The 19,605-nt window shown below is 48.9% G+C and overlaps 1 protein-coding gene and 1 pseudogene across 3 annotated transcripts in view; both read left to right on the plus strand.

The window, feature by feature from the left end:
- The window catches only part of LTBP2 (latent transforming growth factor beta binding protein 2), a 106,286-nt gene that overhangs the window by 1,777 nt on the left and 84,904 nt on the right, over window positions 1-19,605 (plus strand). For both annotated transcript variants that reach the window (XM_084791460.1, XM_084791461.1), the window contains exon 2: window positions 6,148-6,218. In XM_084791460.1, coding sequence (XP_084647586.1) covers window positions 6,148-6,218 — 71 coding nt within the window. The remainder of the gene's footprint in view (window positions 1-6,147; window positions 6,219-19,605) is intronic.
- On the plus strand, window positions 1,322-1,673 carry LOC311602856 (cytochrome c oxidase subunit NDUFA4-like; annotated as a pseudogene). Its single transcript has one exon. The product of its transcript is annotated as a cytochrome c oxidase subunit NDUFA4-like (transcript).

Below are 19,605 nucleotides of genomic sequence, written 5' to 3' on the forward strand. Positions count from 1 at the left end.
CAACAGATCCGTACCTGCATGTAGCCGGCCTTCCCTGAGTCTAAATGGACTCCTCGCTGCCCTTCGGAAGGCTAGCCTAAACTTTACAGGTTACAGATCCGCGTGCTGTCAAGTGGCTCCTGCATAGGACCCTTCAAGGACACCTGCCCTGTTTCAACCTCTCCCCCCTCCCCCCTTCTGGCCTTGTGCAGGCAACTGTGTGATTACTTGTGCTCAGCATGGGAGGGGGGAGCGGGGACCCACAGAACACAAGGTCTCCTGCTGGGAGGGCAAGTCAATTACTTAAAGTCAAATTGGAGGCGTGAACAGTATGGGCTGGTGAATGTGTGTTCTGTCAAGTTCCGTGGCACATTTCAGTGGGGTGGAGCAGCTCAGGACTTGGGGCCCCTGAACGTAGAGAACTGACCAGGAAGGGGGCGGCCAGAGTGGCACCTGGAGAGGAGGCTGTCACGCAGGCTTAACACTGCCTCAGGGCTTTTCACCATTGGCGTTTGCCCAGGGGCAAGAACCAAGCCCTAGAAAAGGGAGCCAGGGACTGAGGAAGGTAAAGTTTGGGCTGACATGGGAGGGAGTTATACTGTAGTCATGTGTGTGTGTGTGTGTGTGTGTGTGTGTGTGTGTGTGTGTGTGTGTGTGTTGGAAGATGCTGTTAGAAATCATAATGTGAGCCCCTGCTGTAGTGGTAAACATCTTTAATCCCAGGACTCGTGGGGGAGAGGCAGCCGGATCTCTGTGAGTTCAAGGCCAAGTCTGACTTACAAAGCGAGTCTAGGACAGCCAAGGCTACACAGAGAAACCCTGCCTCCACGAACAAATGAACAAAGAAACAAAAAACAAAACAAACAAACCAAAAACAAAACAACAAAACACAAACAAAAACAAAAAAGAAAAGAAAAGAAAAAGAAACAATAAAGTAAAGCAAAGCAGACTGTCACCAGGACCAAGCTAGCCAGTATCCAAGTGTGTAAGTTGCGGGCGAGGTGCTGGCCATATGCACCTGCTATATACACAGATGCACACCTGTGCTAAAGTTGGCTCCTCAGTTTTGTCTCCTGAAGCTTTTGTAGATATTGAATTCCTCTGGCATCTCATTAATCCCATGGAGAGGGCCGAGTGGCAAAATTATTCCTTAACTTCGTGACAAAATTGTTCCTTAACTTCCTCAATCCACGCCCACGCTGGCCATTATGTGCAAGTTAGAGCTAGGGACCAAGTGCCACCTGCTGGCGAAGTATAGGACTGCACTGCTGCTATGAACCTTAAAAAAAAAAAAAAAACTCCTTCACTGTCACTACTCTGGATCCTGGGGTTATAGCCTCGGATAAGATAGGCAAACCAGGCAGAAATGATTCTGCTTGTGCCCTCCTCCTGTTGTCCTGTCTCTGAGGAGGTAGGCCTCTGCCGCAAACATGCTCCGCCAGATCCTCCGGCAAGCCAAGAAGCATCCCAGCTTGATCCCTCTCTTTGTATTCATTGGAGCAGAAGGTACTGGAGCAGCGCTCTATGTGATGCGCTTGGCATTGTTCAATCCAGAGGTCAGCTGGGACAGGAAGAAGAACCCAGAGCCTTGGGACAAACTGGGTCCCAATGACTAATACAAGTTCTGCTCAGTGAATGCTGACTACAGCAAGCTGAAGAAAGAAGGGCCCATCTTCTAAGCCATGAGGTTCATCATAAAGCTGCTTATAATGAATGTCTTTCAGAAGCCATCTGCACAATTTCCCACTCAACCGGGAAATACTTCTCCTCTGAAATGCATGAAATCATATTGATTTTTTGGGAGCTATTATACTGATGAATAGATCTCTGGAACTTGTGGGGAGGGGAAGATAGACAAGCCGGGTGTGGTGGCACACACCTTTAATCCCAGCACTCGGGAGGCAGAGGCTGGGGGATTGCTGTGAGTTTGAGGCCAGCCTGGTCTACAAAGCAAGTCCAGGATAGCCAAGGTTACACAGAGAGACCCTGTCTCGGATAAAAACAAAACAAAACAGAACAAAACAAAAAAGATAGACAAATGGCCAGGTGTCTTTAACCTCAGCACTCTGGAGGCAGAGGCAGCCAGATCTCTGAGTTTGAGGCCAGCCTGGTCCTCAGAGTGAGTTTTAGGACAGCCAGGGCTACACAGAGAAAGAGAAACCCTGTTTGGATAAACCAAGACCAAAAACAAAAACAAAAGACAGACAAACTCTGTCCTTATGGAATTATTGATGTACCAAGGGTTAAAAAAAAAAAAAAAAGTGCCAGGCACTGTGCTAAACATCTGAGATAAAGTAGTGAGAAGTGTAGCTATGTGAAACAGTCTACAGGCGACTTACTAAGCCACTGTTTCCCAGTGCTCGGTGCTTCTTGAGCCAGCCTCATAGCAGGCCCCCAGTATTCCCCTCATATTCTTTTATTTTCTCTCCTTCCACAAGTGGAGTCTGGGGATTGAACTCAGGCTGTAGGACTTGGTGGCAAGTGCTTTTATGCAATGAGCCACCTTGTCAGCTTTATTAAAGTTATTAAAGTAACAGGAGTCTGTGTTATATCTTTTGAAGTAAATTATGGAATTTTACATGAATACTAAAGGCATTGGAAATAGCAGACCGACAAGTTTATCATCGTCGTCATCATCATCATCATCATCACCATCATCATCACCACTTCATATATTATATCCTGAACACAGTTTCCCCTCCCTCTTCCTCTTCCAGTCCCCTCACCAGATCCATTTCATTTCCTTCCCTTCAGAAAAGAGGCAGGCCTCCCAGGGATATTAACCAAACATGGCATGTCAAATTGCAATAAGACTAGAGTTGAAATTTCTTCTATAAATTTGTCTCCTTTTTTTCCCCAGTTAACCACTACTTTGGATTTAAATATTTCCAATGTGTGCTTTACACTACTGCAACAGAGGCAAAAGCCATAAAACACACAATATTATTGCCTTGCATATTTTAAACAAGACAAGTAATAACATATTGTATTTGCCTGCAATGTTTTCCCTTCCTTATTAGGTTTTTGAGATTTAACTATAATAATATACAGCTCAAGTTTACTCATTTTAACCATTGTATATTGTTCCTTTGTCTAAACACACCACAGTTTATTTATCCACCCTCCTGTTTCTGGATGTTTAGATGAATTACATTTTTTTATCATTACAAACAGAGCCTGACTCACTTTTCTGCATAAATAAATCCATAATTAAAAGGAGACTTTGTATCATTATTGCAAGTTAAAAGTAGTACTATTTGTCAAAAAAGAGAAAGGAAATGAGGAAATTTAGGGAATTTTGAGATTAAAAAGAAAGAAGTCTTTCAGTCCGGGTCGGGCACCACCCACTCCACACTGTCTTGGAAGCTGAACCATGTGGCTTGTGCTGTCTGTGGACAGGCAGACGGGCTGTGCCCAGGGGCAGGGCTCGGTGGCGTAAGGACCTAGCCACAGATGGAGACCTGAGGAAAATCACAGAACTGGGCTCCCCTTCCTTGCCACGTGAGTCAGCTCTGCTAGCCATGTAAAACTGACTCCCCCTTTCTTACCCCAGCGTTACTCAGCTCATTTTGTAATTTTTAGATTTTAATTTATTATAATTTATTCACATTACATCCCGAACATTATCCCCCTCGCTTGTATCTTCCTGTTCCCACCCTCCCTCCTTCCCTCTTCTGCCCTTTTCCTCTCCCCTAGACCAACTCCCCCACCACGTGACTGTAGCCTATCAGGTTTCACCTGGATAGCCTGCTTGCCTGCCTAAAAGGAGCATTTGATGTATAGCATGGATTAGACACTGCGTTAGCCTACAGAGGCAAAGGGAAAAAGGAAAGAACCTTCGAGATACCCAAGACAAAGGTAGACCCTAGTGGCTGATATGGAAGTCTGGGATTATGCAGATCTCATAATAGCAAACATGACAGATGCAGTCGCCTCCCAGATGCTCTCCTTAGAGATGTCCGTTGAGAACCTTAGGGCAGTCTGGGCTCTGGCCCTGACATCCCTTAGGACTCCTCTGTAGGCATTCAAGGCAGACCCAGCTGCTGACCTCCTACTCTTAGCTGAAAAGCCATCCCGAGGGTATCTGGGGTGATGAGTGCAGTGGGTGATGGGGAGCTCTTTGGGCAGGATTTACTCTATGAATTCCCAGCCCTGTAGGCTCCTTGGTCTGTGCTAAGTTCCCACAGGCTCTGTTTCTTAGAAAACTCCCAGGGCGTGCAGCCTGTTTTCTCTCAAAGACCTTCCAGCCCGCAGAGGCCTTGTCACTACCACAAGGGGTAGCGACTTCCAAGTGACTGGACTGTTTTTCCCCTTCTACCCGGATATGTGCTGGAAAGCTCTGGGTCTGTGGGGCAGCTTTCTCCCTGGGGCCTGGAGACTTGGGCCTTGACTGGGAGGGGAACTTTATAGAATCAGGATGGTGCCGGAGTTGGTGGCCAGCAAGACAGAGCTCTTGGCCGGCCAGCGGGACATTCTGAAATCTCCCTGGGAGGCCATGCCCCACAACGTTGGGCCCAAGGGCCAGGAGTGGGCTTCAGCCTTTGCAGGCTTGAGGAATTTATTTTGAATTCTTCATATGACTCCCACAACCGCACACGCTTTGGGGTCCACTTAAGTGTCAAACGATCTCCTAAGCGGCCCCAGATGCTCGTCCCAAGGATCCCAGGAATGGCCGCCAGCTCTAGCCTCTGGACCTCACCACCTTTCCCTCCCACTCCCGCTCTCCTGAGTTTCATTTCTGTTCCTTACGACTGGGCCCAGAGAGTCAGAGCCAACCTTGCCTGCCCTGACCCCAGAGGTCTGACCCAAGAAGTTCTTTCCAGTGCATTCCTTCTCCGGAGTCTCCCGTGTCTGGCTGTTGGGATCAACAGCTTGGATTGGAGAACTTTCTGGTGCTCATGTGTAAATGCTGCCCCACCTCAGACCAGACGTTAAGTTCTCATGAAGGTGTCTGGGCCAGGTGCATCCCCCCCCCCCCATACGTTCCGTTGGCCTTCCCAAGTGACAAATGTGCTTGCTGGACAGAGGCAGTTTAGTTACATCCTCTCTTCCTATTATCTGCCACCCTGGAAGCCTTTCTTAAAGAGTGACCTGAGAGCCCTGTTTCTTTCTTTTTTTAAAAATTTTTTAAAATTTATTTTTATTTTATGTGCATAGGTGTGAGAGTGTCATATTCCCTGGAGCTGGAGCTGCCATGTGGGTACTGGGAATTGAACCCACGTCCTCTGGAAGAGCAGCCAGTGCTCTTGACCGTTGAGCCATCTCTCCAGCCCCGAAAGCCCTGTTTCTTTAGTCTCCCGCTTAGCACTCAGTCTGATCGCATACGGGCCCGCCCAATTCTACGCCTCTCAGTTTGAGTTTGTGGGAAGGCGACACACTTATACATCCTTGAGACTCTAGTCACAACATAACCTCCCTGGGGTTGTCAGTGTTTGCAGGCAAGGAGCACAGTGTGTGGTTTTGGTGAGAGGCGTTGTAGACTTGGAGGCTGGCTTAGAGTTCAGCCAACTCAGGGTTTTTTTTTTTTTTTTTTTTTTTTTTTTGGTTTTGTTTTGTTTTTGTCTTTGGTGTTCTGGATAGAACCCAGGGCCTCCAGCATGCTGGGCAGGCTCTCTCACTGAGATACCCACTGGCCTGCCAACCTAGATTTGAGTCAGGTTCTGGTACTCAATGGTTATGTGGATTTGGCAAATGACTGAACTTCTCTGAGCTTGCTTGCCACCTTCTCTCTCTCTCTCTCTCTCTCTCTCTCTCTCTCTCTCTCTCTCTCTCTCTGTGTGTGTGTGTGTGTGTGTGTGTTTTATTGTTGTTTGAGATGAGATCTTGATACATAGCCTAGGATGGCCTAGAACCCCTGTCAGTATACCACCATGCTCTGCTCCGTATTGACTTCTCTGACACCCAGTGAGGCGGGCATTATCTTCATTGTGCAGATGGGGACACTGCACAATGTTTCCCAGAGGTATACAGGGAATGTCAGAGACAAGATTCAGCTTTTGTCTTCATCACACTATAGAGGTGGTTCCTGGACCGGGTGGCCTCCCTGTGGAATGGGGACAGTCTTCCTGGCCTCCAAGTATTCCCCCTATGCCCTGCCCAAGGTGGGGCCATACAAATAGTCCTATCTCCGAGCATCTTTGTGTTAACTTTGCTCTGGTGTCTCCACAGGAGAAATGTCTGCGGGGGACAGTGCTGTCCAGGATGGACGACATCAAACAGTACCAACCACTGTATCAAACGTGAGTGCCTCTTGCCCCATCCACCCCTCTTGCTCTTGAGGACTTCAGGGCCTGGGGTCAGACAGGTGTCGCTTGGCCTCATTCTGAGGATGTCTCCAGAGGAGAGGCGATGTGTCGTGGGGGGGAGATTTAAAGATGCCTCCGAATGGAAACTGTTTCTCAAAGCAGATTCCCTTCATCGTTTAAACTTCCTACATTTCCTTCCGGCCTGCTGTGTTGGTGCCCATGGTTTTGGTCTGCAGACTGGCTTCTGGGGGACCCCTACTCTTATTGTGATCTGTAGGGAAACCACCTCTGCCCTGGCCCCTAGGCCCACAGACCTGGCCTAGCAGGCTCTTGGAAGAGCCTTCTCTCGGATACTCTGAAGCCTACCAAGCTGCCTCAAATGTGGGGAAAGAAAGACATCCTCTTAGCTATGTGGAGACCAAGGGTGGAGGCAGGAAGAGGCATGGCCTCTAGGCTGACCCTTTACTCCAAGGGTGGGAGAGCCGTGGCCCTGTGCCATGACCCAAATCATGGCAAGAGCCCATACATCCATCCATAGTGCTCACGTTATGCACATTGCTTTACATTCTCATTTGGAGCATGAGGAAACTAGTCAGGTGATGGCAGGAGCAGAAAGGAACTCAGACAGTTTGACTGCAGGATGCCTTTTACACCCTGCTACCACCAGGGGTGTGGTCCTATCTTCTGGGCGTCACTCTGCATGGGGGTGTTAGGCAGGGTAGTGTACTTCCTGGTGCTGCTCCTAGCTAAGAATTGGGTGTTATGATCACCGAAACCCTTGCTGGGCTCATCACAGTCAATATCACAGTCAAGCTTCTCCAAATGTATTCACTTATCCTCCACCTTTGAGGAAACTGAGACTTCGGTTGGGCAATATGGTGCTGCACATGCTGAGCCTGTGCCCCTGGCCCATTACTTCCCAACAATAGCTGAGGCTGGCATTTCCCACAGGTGATACGGGGTGTGGGGATTGTTAGGGAACCCCTTTGCACCTAGGCCTCCTCCTGAGTCTACATCACTTCCCTACAAACTCTACCCAATTGTCCCCGCCTGTAGCTGCCACTGTCTCCGACAGACCCAAGTCTTGACTGCGAGGCCTTGGTCTTGTCACTTCGTCCCTCAGGAAGGCACACAGGCCCTTCCCCTGTGAGAGTTTCACAGAGGAAAGTACCACTGTGTGACATGTATGGTGGTCCCAGCATGGCGGTTGCCCTTTCTCTCGTTTCCCAGTGCATCTTGAGATAAAGATGTAATCGGGTTGTAATAGAGATGGGATAAAAACGATCAAGCCCTCGGATTCTGCCTCAGGCCTCATGGCCCGGACCCTTCTGCTATCTGTACATATAGCTCTGGGGACCTCTAGACAAAAACCCAGTAGCTGTCTTGCCTACATATCCTTTTCAGGCCACCTGGATGAGTGGGACCACGAGAATGCATGGTCCTCTGTGACTGGAGACCGAATTGGGAAGGGACCTGTGTCCTCGTGTTTTTCTTCTTTTTTTTTTGAGACAAGATCTCACTTTGTAGCCGTGGCTAGCCTCAGACTCAGTGCCTTCCTGCTTCAGGAAGCAACTCAGTCTCTCCTCCTCCTCCTCCTCTTCTCCATCTTCTTCTCCTCCCCCTCCTTCTTCTCCTTCTTCTTCCTCTTCTTCATTTCCTCCTCCTTCTCCTCCTCCTTTTTCTTCTTTTCCTCCTTCTCCTTCTTCTTCCTCTTCTTTTCTTTTCTTCTTCTTCCTTCTCCTCCTTCTATTATTATTATTATTATTATTATCATCATCATCATCATCATCATCATCATCATCATCATTAATCATTATGTAGTGTGGGGACTTTACACATTGGGCTGTGTTAGAAACATGTTCTATAATGGAGCCACATCCCTAGCCTTCATTCATATTTTCTTTTCTTTTTTTGTTTTGTTTTGTTTGGAATCAAATCATTATTTATTTATTTTTAAATTTTATTTTATTAATTTATTCATATTATACCTCAGTGGTTATCCCCTCCCTTGTATCCTCCCATTTCTCCCTCCCTCCCATTTTCCCCTTACTCCCCTCCCCTATGACTGTGACTGAGGGGGACTTCCTCTCCCTGTATATGCTCATAGGGTATCAAGTCTCTTCTTGGTAGCCTGCTATCCTTCTTCTGAGTGCCACCAGGTCTCCCCATTCAGGGAACGTGGTCAAATATGAGGCACCAGAGTATGTGTGAAAGTCAGACCCCACTCTCCACTCAACTGTGGAGAATGTCCTGTCCACTGGCTAGATCTGGGTAGGGGTTTGAAGTTTACGGCCTGTATTGTCCTTGGCTGGTGCCATAGTTTGAGCGGGACCCCTGGGCCCAAATCTGCCTATCATAATGTTCTTCTTGTAGGTTTCTAGGATCCTCTGGATCCTTCAACTTTGCTATTCTCCCATGCTTCTCTCATCTAGAGTCCCAATAGGATGTGCTCCCCTCTGTCCCAGTTTCTTGGTTAGTGAAGACTTTCATGGGTTCATTCATATTTTCAAAGGGGAAGAAAGTGACCTTTGGAGAGGTTGTGTCTTGCTCAAGGTTCCCTTCTTCCTTAGAGGACAGTCTGAGACCAAATCAGCTCCAAGCCACTCCCTTGGGCAGAGAAACCAGGGAAGTGGGTGACCCAGTAGCTTTATGCAAGGCAAGAGGCCAAGGGCTGGGGCATTATACTGGCATTTTAAAAAGCGCTTTCGATGGCCGTAATGTGGCTGAACACCCAGGAGAAGAATTTGGGGTCAACTACTATGTCCACTGGCTGGTGGTTCTCACAGTCTTCAGTGAATGATACTGAGAGACCGTTCTGGTGAGACAATCTGAGGCAGGCCTGGGATTACGGTTCCCACGAGCTCCCTGGGGTTGCTGATACTGCAGGGCCGGGACCACACTTTGAGACACAGCCCCCTGGGGTCTCCAGAGGTATCTGAAGCTCGAGCTTGGGGAAGGAGATTGGTGTCTTCTAGAGAGCTCAGCCTTTGCGGAGAGCCTTTGGCTGGTAGAGTGTTGCTGAGGCTAATTGGATGAGGGCAGTCTCATGGGGGGGGGCGGGGCTTGAAACCCAGATGCCTGAGGGCCCTGGGCCTGGCCACACTCAGCCTCCAGGCATGCAGGCTTCTTCTAACTCATTTGTGACTTTTCCAGTATTCTTCTTCGCCAAACTGTTGTTTCAACACTGGAAATTTGAGGTTGAGTGAGTGTAGATGGTCTCAGACCAAGCATGCGTGCATCCTCATGTCTCAGAGGATGCCTGAACACCCCATTATTTCTCAGTCCAGCCTGGTTGTGCTGTATCACCCCCTAAAACCTGTTTCCTTACCCTCGGAACAGGCCGTCAGCTGGCAGCTCTTTGGAGGACCAGCCTTCCCTGCCCAGCAAAGGGCGGTGTGGTAACGAGTTGGTCCCTGAGCTGTTTGCTTGTTGCTATTTTGCTGCTAATGAGTCTAATGAGAGCACGTGAGCACTGGGGTGTTGGCCCTGGATAACGGGGCCCAGGGCCATTTAGAATGTAGTGCTCTTGGCTCCATATCCTGACAGCTGGCTCTCAGCTTCCCTGGTGGCTTTTCATTGCTCTCTCCTCTCTACACAGCTGCCCTCAGGGATGGCAGGGGGAGGGGGGCAGGATGCCATGCCAGAGAGCATTTGGGATTCTGTCCTAGAGGTTTCATACATATGGGGTGCCCTCTAGGCAGGTGGGAGATGAGAGCAGACAAGGAGGAGTATATGACACACCTGCGCTTCAGTCTTGGCCTCCAAACCGTGTGGAGACTCAGGCCCTCTTCAGGCTCTCCAGATATGAGGACTCAATATATTATCCATGTGCAAAAGTGCTGGTCCTGGCTCAGTTGCCCTCCTGTCCCTGGCCTCTCTCTTCTCTCACGGAAGCAATCGTCAGCCCTGGCATACTACTCCACCTCCTCTGTTAGCCTGCTCCCCTTCTAGCAAAGTCCCTGGAACCCGGGGAGCTGCTGTGTCTCTGGCTGCCACATTGCTGTGTCCCCAGTTCCTCCCTCTACCTTGGTGGGGTCTGGCATCGGGCCATCGTTTCCTCCCTTGGTCTTGGTATCTGCTTTCCCCCCCCCCCCCCATCTGTGGCCTTGCCAGCTCTTCTGCATGATTCATGTGTTTATGTGTTTGTGGAGGCAGCTGACGGAGGGGATGGGCAGCAGGGTGTGGGATGGCTGTCCTGTTTATAGATGCTGATTTGAAGAGATGGCGCCATTTTCTCACACTGGCTCACCCTTGTCTCCTCACACTGGGGAGGGAGCTGAGGAGCCACCCCTAGCCTTTCTATTTTATCTTGACCTGAAGACACAGAGTGTGGGTCTACTCTGGGGACCCGGAAGCAATCCCCTGCCATGGCTGAGGAGGGGCCCATCTCTAGACCCACACTCTTGCAATAAGGTTCAAGGTTAAGAGTCTATGCTTTAGATTCTGGCACCAGACCCAGTGAGATGGTGTTTGAGCCCCAGTTTTGCATCCTTGGGCAAGTAAAGAGCTCCTTCTTTTGTTGAGTCTCAGCCATACAGTGTACGACAGCTTCTCCAGGCTTGCTGTTGGAACTAACAATACAATCTATAACTCTCACAGTTTACCAGGTGCTGTCATAAACCCTTTATATTACTGACTTTTAAAATTCTTTTAAAAATGGGTTATTAAGCAGGGCATGGTGGCACATGCCTTTAATCCAAGCACTCCGGGAGGCAGAGGCAGGCAGATCACTGTGAGTTCCAGAGGAGCCTGCTCTACAAAACAAGTCCAGGACAGTCAAGGCTACACAGGGAAACCCTGTCTTGAAAAACCGAAAAGCAAACAAACAAACAAAAAAAAGGTTTACTTATCTTTATTTTATGTCATTGGTGTTTTGCCCACATGTATGTCTGTGTGAGAGAGTTGGGTCTTTGGGACTGGGGTTACAGACAGGTGTCAGCTGCCATTTGGATGCTAGGAATTGAACCCTGGTCCTTTGGGGGTGGGGGGGGGGAGGGGGAACAGCTTAATTTATTAACAGCTGAGCCATATCTCCAGACTTATATTCTTTCTCTCTCTCTCTCTTTCTCTCTCTCTCTTTCTTTCTTTCTTTCTTTCTTTCTTTCTTTCTTTCTTTCTTTCTTTCAAGACAGGGTCTCTCTGTGTAGCCTTGGCTGTCCTGGACTCGCTTTGTAGACCAGGCTGGCCTCGAACTCACAGCGATCTAATATGACGACTCTTGTGGCTAAAGTTGATCTTTTACCCCCTTTGCAGATGAACCTGGATAGCTGTCCAAGCCAGAGGGTGGGGATTCAGCACTCTGCATAGGAATCCAGTCTCCAGCTCCCAAGGGCCAGACCTTACCCATTCTCTTCAGCTAAATGAGCAACAGCGCAGACAGCCTGGCACGTGGTTTGGCATTTGCAGCGCAGTCCCCAGAGCTTGTGTTAGAGACCCACTTGGTGGGTGTGTGTCTGTGGACAAGCTGTTCAAGCTCTCTGTGTCTTGTGTCCTCTTCTGTGCACCATGACTAACAATTGCTTCCTTCCAGAGCCGTAAGGAACGAACAGGTAGTTTAGGTCAAATGTTTCATTCATGGTCTGCTGTGTTCTACGGGCTTTTTATACAGAGCCTTGATTTGTAGCTTTGCTTTCTGAGGGCAGGGTTATCTCACTGGCCCCCAGCACGTAGCACCTCTGTGCTGCACGGTGCCTGTTCCTAAGCTAAGCTGAGAAACCCCTCTCTGCTGTCCAACTCCTACCAGCCTTCCCAGAGGCTCTCCCTACGACATAGGTGACCTGGTGATGGGTGTGCGTTTGCTCCCAACTTCATGGCCCAGAGCCTCTGCATTGTGTGGTGGGCACTGGAACAATATTCCTTCTGGCTCTTATCTCAGTCCTGCAAAGGACTCTGGTTCTCTTTTTCTGGGCTCCACTTGGCTTCCTGGAGGGTGCTTGCCTGACTCCATCTATGTCACACCTGTAGAAGGCTCACAAGTGGGAAGACTCCAACTTTGGACCCAGAAGCCCCTACATCAAACTAGCCATAGTAGTTAGGAGGTGGGACACTGAGAGCTGTTAACTTAGGACTTCGTCATGCTAAATGCTTAACAAGATCTAGGAAAACAGGGTAAGGCAGGGTGGGTTTGTGTTCTTTCTCTCTCTCTCTCTCTCTTTCTCTCTCTCTCTCTCCTATTCTTTTTGTTGTTTTTGTTTTTTTGTTTTTTTGTTTTTCAAGACAGGGTTTCTCTGTGTAGCCTTGACTGTCCTAGACTCACTTTGTAGACCAGGCTGGCCTCAAACTCACAGCGATCCTCCTGCCTCTGCCTCCTGAGTGCTGGGATTAAAGGCGTGCACCACCACGCCTGGCCCCCATATCCATCTTTTACCTAGAGCTTTGCACTACAGCTCCAGATTGGCTTGGTGCTCCCTATGTACTACTGATGCCTCAAACCTGCAGCACTCTTTCTGTCTCAGCCTCCCAGGTGCTGGGATTACAGATGTGTGCCATCACATCTGGCAAGATCTTTATTTCTACACTGATTGGTTAGAACTGCCAGGAGCCAGAGGCTTAAGCCTATGGATAAGCATTTCAGGATGGATAGTTATGCCGAAGGTATTTGAAAATGATAGAGAGGAAGATAGGAGGAGGAGGAGGAGGAGGAGGCTGAAGAAATCATGTGAGCTCAGTGAGGACCCCATAATAAGAAATACACAGCCCTCGAAAGATGTCATGTAGGGTACTAAAGCTCTTTGTGGCAAGCAGGTGTTTCCCCACAAGGTTCTTCGTGTCATAAGATGCTCTTAGCCAGGAGATTCCTGAAGCCAGGTGCTGGGTCCTCTGACCCAAGCACAGCACCTGGTCCCTCTACACACAATTGGGTCCTTAACACACGCGCCCCTGACTATGGCTTTTTCTACATATGCTACTAAACAGCAGGTTCCCCAGGGCTTTCCCAGCCCTCTATTTTTTTTTTTCTGCCTGCACTGCCCCTGGAGTGGTCTGCTTTCTCATATATGTAGACACTGCCTTGTAAACACTGCTACTAGCCAGTATTTATGGACACTCCCAGGCAGACTTCTCCCTGGACTTCCAGGCTCTTGAGTCTGCTGCCTACTCAACATCTGCTGTGCCTGCCTTGCTGGCTGTCCGTCCAACCCCAGCTTGGGCAGATGAGCTCGTGCTCTCCCTGAGCCTGAGCCAGTTTTTGCTCACAGTGTGAAGTGGCATCCCCAGATAGCTAGGGGCACATGGGACACCTTCTTCTTGCTCATACCTTGTCATCAGCCCTTGCCAAGCCCTGCTTGGTTTCCCCTCTCAAGTCCTAGGGGTCTGTCCATGCCTCACTTCCTTCTGTGATGCCTCTCTGATCTGGGGTGTCGGCAGCGCTGTACTCTGGATGTCTCTAGAAGTCTACTGGCTGCTCTTTCTGTTACCCCATGAGGCAGCAGCCTACCCTCTGCTGTGGGGGTCCCAAAACAAGTGTTCCTTCCAGCTTGGGCTCTTAGCATGTACCCTGACTCACATACTTTGCCTGGTGGTTGGGTACGCGCTTCCTCTGGTCCAGCGAATGCCATCCTCTCGGGCTCTGCCTCCACTCACTGCCTTGTGTGCCTGGCCTCTAGTCATTTTTCCAGTCTCTGTTTCATGCTTCTCTCCTCAGAGGAGCAGCCTCCAACAGCTCTGCTTATAACTGCTCCTCGTCAGTCTTGTTGCCTCCAAATCATCACCATCCTGATTCTGCTCTTCTGTTGCTTTGTTTATGCCCTTGTGATCGGGAACCTTCAGTTCCCTGAAGGAATGGACCAAATCTCTCTTTACCATTCTAGGTAGGCAGTAGATATTGGATACACAGCCATATTCTAGATAAGGACACAGCCTCCCAGTGGGAATGGCTCCTGCCCCCACATGGTTAGGATTCAGAGTCTGTGATAGCAGAGATGGGTACCAGAGGCAGATGGCTACACATCAATTACTGGACTCTCTTCTATGCTCTTGCTGCTGCTTTCCAAGAAGAGGCTCATCACAGACTCGCCCCTGATGGTGCTTGCTCTGGTCACTATCCATCCCACATCCCTAGAGGCCTTGCAGAAACCGAAATCTTCAAAGCTCTGGCTTCCCTCAGCCAAGTCAAGGTTACAGGATGAACATACCCTGAAGTCTCCTTCCATGTGCCTGGTGAGAACTGGGACTGCTTTCTGCCCCAGTCCCTGGCCCTCAGCCTCTAAGTGGCCCAGCGTCTCAGCATTTGTTAAAGCAATTAACAGGGCGGTCCAGACCTAGAGGCTGGGGCAAAGTCTGACTCACACCTTCCCTTCCTCCCCTCCGGCCGCCAAACGGTAGAGGCCCACTTGGCTTGCCAGACAGCGTCTGCTGAGAATGTGCAAGGGGCCAAAAATGGCATCTTTCTCTCATTAGAGGCTTTTATGTGAATACAACTGCTATTTTGGAGCCCGGCGCTTGGCGAGACTCTGGCCCCAGTGCTGTTTGCAGCAGTCCTGAGAGAAGTGCCCGGCACAGCTGTGGTGTGAGCAGTGGCAATGCCCCGAAGTCCGGGGCCCTGACTTCTCTATAGCCTGGAAGCTCAGGCCCAAGCTTCATGCTGGTCATCCCCTCCCTGTGGGGCTTAGGTGGAAAGGATGAGTCCACAGAGAGTTCTGAGTGTGTGGTCCAGAGGTTCTTAGGGTCTCTGACTTAGGACCAAGGTGTTATCACCCCCATAAACACATTCCAAAGGTGAGGTGCCCCAGGAGGGCCTAGGGTAAGTGTTATGAATGGTTGGAAACTATCAGATCTGTAAAGACTTCAGGATGAGAAAGAGTTCAACAGCATAAGGGACAGGTTGTAGTGTCCATGGAGCTGGGTTGGGTTGAGGTGGTGTGTGTGTGTGTGTGTGTGTGTGTGTGTGAGAGAGAGAGAGAGAGAGAGAGAGAGAGAGAGACAGAGAGACAGAGAGACAGAGAGACAGAGACAGAGACAGAAACAGAGAGACAGAGACAGAGAGAGAGAGACAGAGACAGAGAGAGACAGAGACAGAGACACAGAGACACAGACACGAGACAGACACACACACACACAGAAACAGAGAGACAGAGAGACAGAGACAGAGACACACACACAGAGAGAGCATTATCTTAAAGCCAATGTCTCACCTCACAGGTTATAGAGAGGAAAGGAAGGTGTCTTTGGGATCTAGAAGAAAAAAGTGGTGACAAAAACTTACCTGGGGAGGTGGGAATGTAAAGAAGGGGCTGTCTGTACTGTTGTACTTGTGTACTAGGTCTGGCTACTGGGACTCAAAAGCCATCTTTGCCCCAACCCATTGCTGTTTCTTAGCTTTGTGTGTTGTCAGAATACTACAATGTTTGCGATGATGGAAACGTTCTATATTTGGCTGTCCAATGTGGTCACCATAAGCCACACGTGACTAGTAAACACTTGAAATGTGGGTAATGAGAATGAAAAACTGAGTTTTAAATTTTATTACATCTTAATTCAACCCATTTACACTTAAATAACCACATACAACTCACAGCTACAGCACTGGATTAGGTTGAACAGGTTTTTTTGTTTTGTTTTGTTTTGTTTTGTTTTTTTCAAGACAGGATTTCTCTGTGTAGCCCTGGCTGTCTTGGACTTGATTTGTAGACTAGGCTGGCCTCAAACTCACAGTGATCCGCCTGTCTCTGCTTTCCGAGTGCTAAGATTAAAGGTGTGTACCACCATGCCTGGCTGGACAGGTACTTTTAGAGCGCACAGAAGGTGTCTTCTTCTGGGGTCTGCAGAGAGGAGAATTAACAGCATGTTTCCTGAGCAAGGCTGAGTCTCAGAGAAGCGAGAAGTAGCCAAGGTCACACAGTCAGGGGTGGCTGAGCTGGCTCAGACCATCTCTTTCTGACCCTCAACTTCCTGATGTTTCCACTAACAAATAGCTGATTGCCAGGGATCTGAGCAGGGCAACATCAGTTCACACCGTGAGAGCTGTTTCTAAAATCTTCCCCCAGGTCTGCCCATTCTGAGTTTGGTCTCCTCCTAAAAGTAGGTGTTTTGTGTGGAAAGTTGGAGTTCATCTTTGCCCAGCATTTGGAGCAGAGCGGAGGTATCCGGGGCACAGCCAGGAAGGCGAGGGTGTCCAGGACAATGTTTCCAGTCCTTTCCTGCTTTCAAAGCAATTTCCAGGAGTTTTTGTTTCTTTGCCTCTTTTGGCATCCTGCTAACTCTGTAGGGCTGAACTCTCCACATTTCTAACGTTAAGTGAAGAAGAGAGGTGCCAGGAGAGAGTGGAAAAGGCAGGGTTCCAGAAGACTCCAAATTATGAATGGCTGGAGAAGGCACAGCCTCTGGCTACACCAGGGTGCTGCCCTCCTGTGAGGAGAGGCAGTGTGTACTCCTCCAGTGAGTCAACCTCCTGAGGCCTGAAGGAGACACTGAGCTGATAATTTTCCATCAGTAATTAACCAAAGAGCCACAAGAGTCTTAGAACTCCCTTTGGGTTAGTTTTCTCAAACACAGAATGTAATTTCTCCTCAAAAAAGAAAAACAAGACGTTTGAGGTGGGTATAAAAGTCCCCCCGCCAGATGGTGGTGGCACATGCCTTTAATCCCAGCAATCGGGAGGCAGAGGCAGGAAGGTCTTTGAGTTTGAGGCCAGCCTGGTCTACAGAGTGAGTTCCAGGACAGCCGGGGCTACACAGTGAAGCCCTGTCTTGAAAAACAAAAAAGTCCGCCAAGGTTGGGGCTTTCTCTCTTCAGATGTCACAGCCGTAGCTGGGACTGCCTGTCTTCGGGTGCTTAACATTTTGCTTTTTGCTACTTGTAAAAAGCCCCTCGACCCTCAGCCCTCTGTAAGAAATTCTGAGATGGCCAGTTTGGTTTTGATGCATTTTGAAATCTGTACTTAACTGTTTTCCATCAGTCTCCTTTAAACGGCTGTTCTTGCCCCTGCCTCTCACAGCATCACTAGATTTTATACATCAGTACAATATTAAAATGACACCTGCAAGATAGCTCAGCTGCTAAAGGCACTTGCCACACAACCCTGATGGCCTGAGTTTGACCTTCAGTATCCAAGTATAGATAGGGGAGAATTGACTCTGCAAACTTGTCCTTTGACCTCCACACTTGCACCCCTGCCATACCATATACAGTATACACTGAACATAAATAAAACTAAGGACAAAAGAGCCAATGTGTAGTGACCAGATTTTCATTTTTCCAAGTGGAAGGAATTAGGGGAGTTAAAAAGCAACTGCCATATGCCATCACCTTTACTTAAAAAACCATTGTCAGGGCTGGGGCAATGACTTGAGGATAAAGTGCTTGCTATGTATGTAACCCAAGGACCAGAGTTCAGTCCTCAGCACTCACATAAAGTGCAGGATGGTTGTGACAGCCTATACATAATCCCATGAGTCAGACACATGAGATTTCCGGAACAAGCTGGCTAGTTAGCCTAGCCAAATGGTGAACGGCAGATTTTAGTGAAAAACCCTGCTTCATTCGAAGGTGAACTGTGATCAAGGAAGACACACATTGTTAACCTCTGGCCTCCACATACACATGCACACATATGCGTAGTACCAGTACACACATGTGCACCCACCCACATGGGAAAACATGTGTACATGCCAAAAGAAATATTTAAAAATCATTTAAGACTAGAAAAATCAGTAAAACAAACAAACAAAAAACCCTCAAATTGTCATGATGTTTCTTTTCTTGGACAGACAGTTGGAGTTACCATTGTGGGCCATTGAGGGATGCCTTTGTAGGGAGAAAAGAGGAGTTCATGATCCAGTCTCATAATACATGTGATTGGCTCAGAGCAGACCAGATACACTAGTGTGTTGACATGCCAACACTTACGGAACCCATACAAGACAGGCTGCTAGGAAGCTGGTGAGAGCTGGTTCAAAACCTTAAACATGGAGCCTGCCTCAGCTGACCAGGGAAGGTCACCTTCCCAGGAGAGTGTTTATCGATCAACACAGCTGTCTGGGCTGGAAGTCTTAAGAACTTTATTTATTTATGATGATGATATAATAGACAGGGAAAATAATATACCCAGTTTCCCTCCTGATCCCTCATTCCCCACAAGCCGTTCATTGGGCCAAACTCCTCCAGGATAATGAGATTCCTGGTTGAGAAAGGACCTTCGAGAAGAGTCAGGACCCCCACAAAGGTGGGGCCTCCTCTGTGTGTAGCCTGCTTTCCCTTATCTCTGTGCCTTCAGTGTAGGTCAAGAGAGAGTGTTCGCTGAAGCTGGCAGCCAGCCTTGGCGAAGGAAGCAGAACAAGAACTGAGTGGTAGAAAGAGGCCCAGGGGCTTAGCTTGTAGGCCTAGGCGGCTCAATTTTCCAGAAAGTGAAAGGTGTTATTGTTTACATCAAGGAATGGGTCACCTTCGGTGCTCAGCGGGGTGGGTGGTACAACCTAGACCATCTTATATCAAAAGCCACCTTTGAGGCAAGGACCACTTGCTCAGAGGTGGGAGCTGCATGGCTCTCCTCGAATGTGTGCCAGGCTTTGGGTCTCTGCTGGATGAGAGGGGTGGGGGAGGAGTAGGGGGAAGTGGGGGGGGATAGGGCTTGGGAAGGGTGGGGGAGGTCCACATGGCTTCTCCATTCCTAAATGAAGACCAGGCTCAAGATGCACCCAGGGCATATGTGTCTTCCTCAGTGTTTGCCTGCTGAGCTGTCGCTGGCAGACAGTGTATATGGCTGAGAATGGTGGTGACAGGGGCCTGGGCAAGCGCTCAGGTGGTAGCTAGTTACAGTTGTGCCAGATGGACCAATGGCTAGGCATTGACCAAAATCTTGTGGTGACAGTTGATGTTTGGGAAAGGTTTGACTTACGATGCTCTGGAGTTATCTGCTTACATGGAGCTCAGGGACCAGATGGAAAGGGACACTGAGGCATCTACCGTTGCCTAAAGATCAAGCTCACGGTCCTTCAGTTGACTCCCTGTTATTCCCCTTCCTACCCACTGACCAGGCACCCTGGTCCTTGGATCCCCCTGCTAGGCAGGATTTCCAATCATCCCATCATTTGAACTGATGTCCACCATCACTTACTTCAGGAAATTTCCCCTAGCAATCACCTGACCAGCCGGAGTTAATAGGCTCTGGCCAACATAACACTTGCCCTGTGGACCTGTGTGTTCTTTCTGTGTAATTGTAGAGAGACTTTCTCTATCACATCTCGGACCTTGTGAGCGCTCTAAGAATACTTATCAAAGCCGGTGTGTGAGCTGGAACGCACCTTCTTTTATAATTTGACATTTATCATGTGGCTTTAGAAGGGCAAACAGGGCTGGATCCTCCATTACTCACCAGGTCCAACCTGGGATCTACAGCATCCCCAGGGCTAGGCTTCCAATGGTCCCTTTGGCGCATAATTTGAAG

Source organism: Acomys minous (genome assembly GCF_964271855.1).
Source record: "Acomys minous genome assembly, chromosome: 8".
In the NCBI taxonomy this organism is placed as follows: domain Eukaryota; kingdom Metazoa; phylum Chordata; class Mammalia; order Rodentia; family Muridae; genus Acomys; species Acomys minous.